The sequence below is a fragment of the Cebus imitator genome, unplaced genomic scaffold, assembly GCF_001604975.1.
Source record: "Cebus imitator isolate Cc_AM_T3 unplaced genomic scaffold, Cebus_imitator-1.0 Scaffold273, whole genome shotgun sequence".
Taxonomy (NCBI): Eukaryota; Metazoa; Chordata; class Mammalia; order Primates; family Cebidae; genus Cebus; species Cebus imitator.
In genome coordinates this window covers 2,319,439-2,328,437 of record NW_016107588.1, presented here as the reverse complement: position 1 = coordinate 2,328,437, position 8,999 = coordinate 2,319,439, and the positions used below count along the sequence as shown (strand labels likewise).

The 8,999-nt window shown below is 40.7% G+C and overlaps 1 protein-coding gene across 2 annotated transcripts in view; it reads left to right on the top strand.

The window, feature by feature from the left end:
• The window catches only part of GABRA3 (gamma-aminobutyric acid type A receptor subunit alpha3), a 250,766-nt gene extending 242,261 nt beyond the window's left edge, over positions 1-8,505 (top strand). The window contains exon 10 of one of the 2 annotated variants that reach the window (XM_017500892.2): positions 6,192-8,505. In XM_017500892.2, coding sequence (XP_017356381.1) covers positions 6,192-6,527 — 336 coding nt within the window. In that variant the 3' untranslated portion in view covers positions 6,528-8,505. The remainder of the gene's footprint in view (positions 1-6,191) is intronic. The other variant, XM_037728628.1, reaches the window with a different exon arrangement.
• The last annotated feature ends 494 nt before the right edge of the window (positions 8,506-8,999 follow it).

The following is an 8,999-nucleotide window of genomic DNA, read 5'->3' as shown; positions in this document are numbered from 1 at the left end:
TGGAGAGTTCTGTAAATGTCTATTAGGTTTGCTTGGTCCAGGTCTGAGTTCAAGTCCTGGTTTTCCTTGTTAATTTTCTGTCTCATTGATCTGTGCAATACTGACAGTAGAGTGTTAAAGTCTCCCACTATTATTGTGTGGGAGTCTAAGTCTCTTTGTAAGTCATCAAGAACTTGCTTTATGTATCTGGGTGCTCCTGTATTGGGTGAGTATATATTTAGTATAGTTAGCTTTTCTTGTTGCATTGATCCTTTTACCATTATGTAATGCCCTTCTTTGTCTCTTTTTATCTTTGTTGGTTTAAAGTCTTTTTTATTAGAGACTAGGACTGCAAAAACAAATAACTTTCATTTCAAGACCAGGTACTTTGTCATTACCAATCTTTCTCTGTTGAATATTTGCTGTTCAGGTCTTTACACAGTTTGCTTTCTTATTTTGTTCAGGTCTCTACTTACCTTCTCAGGCAGACCTTCTCTCACTAGCATTCATCTGTTTCTGCACTGCTCTGCTTTATGTGCTTCCATGATAATTCCTACCTCCTGACATTACATTTCCTTATGTATTTGTTTGCTTCTATGTTTATTACATACCCTCCCCCCGCTACAGGAATGGGACTTCTTTAGGGCAGGAGCTGTGCTTTTGCCATTTATTCCGGCACCCCAAGCACCTAGAACAGAACCTGTCACATAGTAGATACCCAGAAAATATTTAATAAATGGGTGATTTCCTCTGTTTTCCTTGCTTCTATATCCAGCATAGGTCCCGTGGTGTATCACTGCAGTCACTTACCAGCACTATTGACCTCTCTAGTCACTTCAATCCAAGTCCTTTATTTCTCTCTGAAAAAAAAATACATAGCTATTGATGGATTAGTGACATTTATAAGTATATTTTTGAATTCTACTGTTCCTTCAACCTATGCCTGCAGTTATTCTCTGTTCCTAATTAGTTCTGTGTTCTATTTCCTACAAAATCTAGTTTAAATTCGCTGGGAACTGTGGCTTACTCCTGTCATCCCAGCACTTTGGGAGGCTGAGGCACTGGATCACCTGAGGTCAGCAGTTCGAGACCAGCCTGAGCAACATGGAGAAACCCCACCTCTACTAAAAATACAAAACTAGCTGGGCATGGTGGCGCATACCTGTAATCCCAGCTACTAGGGAGGCTGAGGCAGGAGAATCGCTTGAATCTGGGAGGCAGAGGTTGTGGTGAGCCAAGATAGTGCCATTGCACTCCAGCCAGGGCAACAAGAGTGAAACTCCATCTAAAAAAAAAAAAAGCTAGTTTAAATCTTGACTATTTCTTTTACCTTCCTCATGGGGAATATAAGAGCCATTGTATGAGATTTCCCTCAAGCTACTGTGTTCCTTTCACTCCACCAAAATATAGACAGTATCTAACCTCTTTCATTCTTTCTTTCTCAGCTATGATCTGGACCTGGGAAATTCCACACTTTTGCTCTAGATATCCCCCACCTTTTCAGGAAAGTGGTACAAGTAATTGTTTTTCTTCCATCTGCATTTTCTCTCCTTTCCATTGACTTACCTGACCATTCCAAATTCCTTCTTCTCTTGAACTCCTTTGATTCATTATTTATGCCTCTCTGAATGTTTCTAGTTTGTGCTTTCTCCCCTCCCTTATATTTTAATTCTCTCTGATTTTAATTAACCTTCCTCACTAAACTGGCTTTCCTGAGGGCAGGGTCTCGATTTATTGTACACATGTATATACACATCGTATGTATATGTGTACATGTATGTACATATATGTATATACATATAGTGGTAAATATATATAACATACAATTCACTACCTTAACCATTTTGAATTGTGTAGTTCAGCCATGTTAAATACATTCACATTGCTGTGCAATCTCCTGAACCCTTTTCATCTTGCAAAACTGGAACTCTGTATTCATTAAACAACAATTTCCCATTCCCTTCTGCTGTAGCCCCTGGCACCCACCATTCTACTTTCTGACTCTATGAATTTGCTAATCTAGATTTGTCGTAGAAGTGAAATCACATAACAGTTATCCTTTTGTGACTGGCTTATTTCATTTACCAACCTCAAGGTTCAGCTATGTTGTAATATGTATCAGAATTTCCTCCCTTCGTGAGGTCGAGTAATTGTGAATTAAATGAATTCATTGTATGTATATACCACATTTGTTTATTGTTCTCTCAATGAACACTTGGGTTGCTTCCACCATTTGGTTATTGGGAATAATGAAGCTATGAACATGAGTATACAAATATCTCTTTGAGACCCTGCTTTTAATTTGGGGGATATATACTCAGGAGTGGAACTGCTGAATCATATAATAATTCTATTTGTAAGTTTTTGAGGAACCATTATAACATTTTCCATAGTGGTTGCATGATTTCACATGCCCAATAGTACACAAGGGTTTCAATGTCTCCACATCTTTTCCAGCACTCGTTATTTTCTAGGTTTTTTTTTTTTGGTAGTAACCATTCTAATGTGAGGTGGAGTCTCGTGGCTTTGATTTACATTTCTGATTAGTGAAGTTTAGCATCTTTTCATGTGATTGTTGGACATTTGCAAATCTTTTTTGGAAATATATCTACTCAAGTCCTTTGTCCATTTTTAAATTGAGTTGTTTGGTTTTTTATTGTTGGTTTTATTCATCTTTGAATCCCACATAGCATATATTCCATTGCTTTGCCCCACTTCTGGAAATGAGCTCAGAAAAGCTGAGTGCCTATAAGGGGGTTGACACAGAGGCTCTGGACTGTGTAAGTATATACTCTGAGGTTCCAGTTGAGTTCACCTTTAGAGGCAATTGACAGGAGTATCATCAGAGGAAGACTCTTGAGTGGGACATGTATTTCCCTATAAAAGTTTTCATTGCCTCATAATAAAACCCACATGAAATAGACTTTTAGAAGGAAAGGTGATTTTGTTCTGGATTCAAACTCCTTGGGAAATTTGGAGGAGTCAATTTCCACATTTTGGTGAGGAAATTACCCTAGGCTGAACTTCGGAGATATGCTATGCAGCAAAGGTCAAGACTCAGGGGAAACAAACCTGAAATCACATTGATAGTCTTCAGTGGTGGGTATTTTTTCATTCAGTAAACATCCATCATGTGCCTAAGAGCCAGATACTTGGCCAGGGGGTAGGAATAGAATGGCAATTTGGTCAAAGTTAAGTCATCTCGGTCTGTATCTATCAAGGAGAATTATTGGAAAACTAGGTGTAGAAATGTGTAAATATTAACCATTAATCTATGGCTCCTTTTGCTATTTCCTTGACACTCAAATTTTGCTTTGATTTCCTTCATTGATGATTTAGATAAAAAATTATAGTAGCTGATTGAAATGTGTCATGTTGAAAATGGTGGAAGAAATTAAAAGGTAATTTTCTCTTATTACTTAAAAAATCTGTTATTAATTTGACTTCTGCTTCTCCCCATCTATAGAACATAAAGTGTCTATGGAGCTAAAAAAAGTTTTTGTTGTTCAGAATCATTATTTCAGAGACTTGATCATAGCCAGTTTATAAGATGGCTAAGTGAAATAACATTTAAAAACTTCTAGAAAAGTCAGGGCAACATCTTCTTTCCCTTTTTTTTTCTTTTCTTTCTTTCTTATGTTTTTTGGTCTACCCATAAAAAAAGAGATTATTATGCAAATTAATAAGCAAGTGGGCAAACAAGTAAAGCACCCTTTTATTTAATAGCAAAGACATTTATCAGCAGGACTCTATTCACACAATGAATTTGCTAATTATAAATGAGTCCCATGTAGTATTTAAATAATTTACAAGATTTTTAGAAGTCTTAGAGTTCTGTCCCCTTTCCACTTGTAACAATGTGATTGCAATCTTCAGGGAGAAAGAATATTGCTTTCAAAATATCCTATTAGTCAGACTGTTCAATTTACTTAAACCAACATCCTCTTATCTGTTGCACTTCCCCTTCATGACTGAAAACACTGAGGCCAAAATAAGCAGACAGAGCAAGAGAGCATAGCATATAGGGCCTTTCAGGGTCTTGCTGCTGCCTGTTTTACACAGCCTCAGTTTCCGCATCTCTTTGCTGTGCACACTGTGACCCAGATACAGTAAACTTCTTGTCAGCTCTCAAAAAACAGTGCCCATGGCCAGGTGTAGTGGCTCATACCTGTAATCTCAGTGCTTTGGGAAGCCAAGGTGGGAGGATCATCTGAGGCCAGGAGTAGAAGACTAGCCCTGGCAACATCATGAGACATCATCTCTAATTTTTTTTTTTAATTAGCTTGGCATGGTGGCACATGCCTGTAGTCCCAGCTCCTCAGGAGCCTGAGGCGGGAGAATCACTTGAGCCCAGGAGTTCAAGACTACAGTGAGCTATGTTCATGCCAAGGCACACCAGCCCAGGTGACAGAGTGAGACCCATGTCTCTAAAATAAATAAATAAAGTATCCTTGGCCATTACTGGTCTTTGCCGCATGCTCATCTGATGAGCTCCTGCTCATCATTTGTGACCAGACAATAAACTTCATTGCCTTTTTTGAGCTACCTTTTCCAATGCCTGCAGGTACTTTGTCCCTCCTTTGACTGAATTCCCATAGCACTTGGCCCAGATCTTTGAGAAGTCCGATCATATTCAATGGCAATGATGCGCTTAAAAGGCTTTCTCTCACACTGGAGTGTGAGCCCCTGGAAAATAGGGGCTCATGTTTTACCCTTTCCATTTATCTCTAAGTACCTAGCATAGTTTTTGGCCCAGTAGGCATTCAGTAAATATTGGGCAAAAGTTATTAGGATCATGATAGTAAATGGCAGTGACATCTAAATGAGAAAAAATAAGAGTGATGGGGACTCTGAAGTTAAGAAGAAAAGATGTATAAGAGATTAGGAGACAGGGGTCAGCAACAGAGGATGGAAATAGAGAAACACATGAAGAAAACAAGTATGAAGTGAAGAAATGAAGAAGTGAAGCCTGGGTTCTGGGAAGCAAAGTAACATAAAGAGCAGACTAATGAGGTGTGTAAAATTAGGGCATTTCTGAAGCTCATTTTTACCCACTTTTCCCTAGAGCCAAATGGGGATGGAAGGAAGAAAAGGCCAGAGTGAGGAATGAGGCAACAAACCATCTATAGGCTATGAGCTAGGCCTCCACGTTTGGCCTGGGGCTGGGGCTGGCCTGCTCCCCTGACCTCTCCTGTTCTTCAGGTTCTCTATTCGTATCCAGGCCTAAGCACCATCTCCTCTTCTCTCTTTTGCATCAAAGGAGCCCCTGTGAGGCTGTCTGTATACACAAGTTCATATATATGAGAACAAATGGGCATGTGTGTGTGCTTGCTTCCCACTGGGTGTTTGGGTTCATTTCACTCCGAAAAATAAGCCCAAAGGGCAGTGCCATAGCAACTCCCCATCTGTCTCTGCCTTTGCTGTGTCAAAGAATCTTTTACATAGCTGTGTGGAAAGCGTTGGCCTGCTTCTGAGCTTGCTGAACAGTTACACTGCATGAAGGGTGGGACGCTGTGGTAATGATGCATGTCAACATGCCATGGTATGTATTGTCTTTTTGACAAAATTACTTCTCAGACTCACCAAGTTCTCTTCCTCACAGGAGATGTGCCACTTGATGGTCACGGCCTTTTGGAGTTATTATTCGGGTAACCAAAAAGTGTCTGGGGCCTACAGAAAGCAGCACAGTTCAGCCCTGGATAAAAGTCAGGAGCCCCGATTCCAATTTAGGCTCTGTCACTTAGTCTGAGGCTGAGTTTTCTCATCTGTCAAATGGGAGTAATCTCATCCACCTACTTCATAGGGGTTGCTCTGAGGATCAAATCACATGACATAAGTTTCCACATGTGACCAACATTCCACAGCTTCTCAGTGATTTCTAGCACCATTCTCTCATCTGATCCTCTCAACAACCCTGCAAATTATTTTGATCCTCATTTTACAGATGAAGAAACTGAGGCATGAAGAGGAAAAGTAACTTAGCCAAAGCCACATAGCTAGTAAGCAAGGATGATGCAAGTTTTCTGTTTTCATACTTTTCAGTTATTCCTTGACACAAAACTGGCTATTTAGTGCTATTGGCTACGTGGCCCTGTTTCTTAACTTCCCTCATGGCTCCTCCTCCCTGCAGCCTCTGAAGGTTCTCTGTGTAATGAATTAATTAGCTTTGTTTTTTTTTCTCCCTTTCCCCTACTCTTTTTCCTGACCTCTAGAAGAAAACACCAGCAGCCCCGGCAAAGAAAACCAGCACCACCTTCAACATCGTGGGGACCACCTATCCCATTAACCTGGCCAAGGACACTGAATTCTCCACCATCTCCAAGGGCGCTGCTCCCAGTGCCTCCTCAACCCCAACAATCATTTCTTCACCCAAGGCCACCTATGTGCAGGACAGCCCGACTGAGACCAAGACCTACAACAGTGTCAGCAAGGTTGACAAAATTTCCCGCATCATCTTTCCTGTGCTCTTTGCCATATTCAATCTGGTCTATTGGGCCACATATGTCAACCGGGAGTCAGCTATCAAGGGCATGATTCGCAAACAGTAGATAGTGGTGGCAGTGCAGCAACCAGAGCACTGTATACCCCATGAAGCATCCAGGCACCCAAACCCCGGGGCTCCCCTTCATGTATATCAGGATTCTTCTTTTTACCCCTCTACAAGCCGTGACTCTCAATTCATATTTATGAATCTCTATGAAAAAAATAACTACAGAAAAGTTACTTGTCCCTCTAACATTGCTCAGTATACACCCATCAAAGCCAAACACTGCCATTTGTCCAGTTGCTCATCTTAGTCTGCCAGTCTCACTCAGCTGAGGGCACTGCATGTATTTTATTGCACTCTGCCCACTGCAGAAAGAACAAGAGACTCTACTCTCTGTAGTGGAGCCCTTGGCTGTTTGAGAGGCCCAGAACAAGGAGAATTGTTGACTGGCCATCCAGATCAGATGACTCTGACTTACTAGGCAGCCAGGTTGGGCTATGCCATGTGATCCTGCCTGCCACCTCCCCTGCCTTCAGCAAGGCCTACTAGGCATAAATACTAATAGCAAAGGTGGGAGCCAGTTCTACACCCCCAACCCATTTCATGGTTTGGAAACTAGTGGGGACAATTGATACTAACCACTGTCTACCATGTATGGCCACAATAAATAGAAATAGCTGTGCCAGCCTAGCACCAAGATGGCTAGTGCCCTACCACATCAAGCCCCTCAGGAAAATAGTCCCCTCTTTGGTATATCTCTCCCCTGGAAAAGTCTTCTTCCCCCACTGCCTTTGACCCCCTTGTAGCCAACTGGGCACTACTTAATTTGGAATCATTACCACCTGTAAACCTTTCAGGAAAACATGATCAAGTATTTTTTATTTAAATTAAAAAGTTGCAAATAGAAACAAAGTGATCTAGATTAAAAAATAATTTTTTTTAAATATGGGAGAGATACAAAAGTCACCTCCCTGCTAAGACAACTAGCCTATACAGGATTAGGCAAGAGGTTTGGAATGGATGATAGTTGAGGATTGACATCTGGCTCAAAGAGAGGGCTACTGGCAGATGAAAGTCAAATTCTTTCTTTCTCACACTCCACACTCCACATCCTGACCCAGGCATTTTTCTCCCACCATATCAGGAACCTCTGGTCCTCTGTTGATGCCGATTCTATGAGGTGTGAATTACAAATTCATACAAATAATTATTGAGTCAACTAGATCATTAACTTTATTACCAATTTTATAATATATCATTTAGAGGCCATTTGTTCTTAATCTTAATGTGATTTAAAGACACAGGCATAAATATGCAATTTTTATAAGGTAGATAAACTGAATCCCAGAAGTTTGAATGATTTGCCTAGGCTCCTTACAAGTGTCTTTAATAAAGAGCTATCATGTGCCCCTTTCCAAAGGCAAAAATAACAGTTGGAGAAGCCAGGTCCACCATGACCTCAGAATCAGCACAATCTCAGCAGGCCTTCTGGGTCATTAGTGGAACTTGGTTGGGTACCAAAGAGGTTTTTAGAAAGTCACATGTGTCACTCAAGAAGATCACTTTTAATAGACTTAGTCCAAGAGAATGAGACTGTTCATGATGGCAGCCCCAGCCACTTTGGATCTGAATACCTGCACTAGTCCAGAGTATCCTAGAAGCCCAGTGTAAAGCCACAGAGTGTACCACAAGCGGATTCTCCCTGCCCATCCCCTGAACAAAGCTCCTAAGGGGTGTATCATTAGCTGCTGGTTGCCTTTTCATCCATCCTTTCCCTGTCCCCTGCTTCCTTGCCATTGCTGGGATAATGCATGCCAGTCCCATTATTCCTAAGACTGTGTCTGTAGGTAAATTCATGACTAGAAGAGTGTAGTCTTGTGGATATGTGGGGATATGGGGGGTGGGAGGGCGGGGCTGTTAATGATTGTCTTAAGGAATTTAGAATGGAAGTCTGACCTTTGCCTCTCTGTAGAAATTGTGTTTCCAAATGCTTTGGTGCAATGTTTAGCTGCTGTTTATTAAACCCTTTCTGAATTGTACTTGGTCCGCAGAACTTTCTTTGATCACTCTTTGCCTAACACAGACAGTACTATGTTCTTGAATTTCACCCCCAATCTCATGCCACCATTACTTTCCACTTCTTAACAACCATTAGAATAAGATGGAAAAAAGGTGCCTCCAGAGCAAGAAATATATTGCAATGATCCAAAATGGAACTCGTGTGAAAACATAGCTTTGATTGACTCGAGGGTCTCATTACCCAATATGAAATATTGTGAAACAGTACTACTGCTTCTTCTGCTAGATTCACCCACTCCCAGGAAATAGAGAAATGCATTTTCATTGCAATTCTAAAGGATTTATCTTTTCAACGGATTGTTATTTCCCTTTGGCAATAGTTCCCTTAGGCAATAGTTATTAGGCAAATTGAGAGTAAGTATTTTATTAGTTGAGCTATGTGTTGGGAAATGGGTGATGACCCTTATTTCTTACAGAGTTAGAATAAATTTGGGAAATGATCTCATGAGATCTA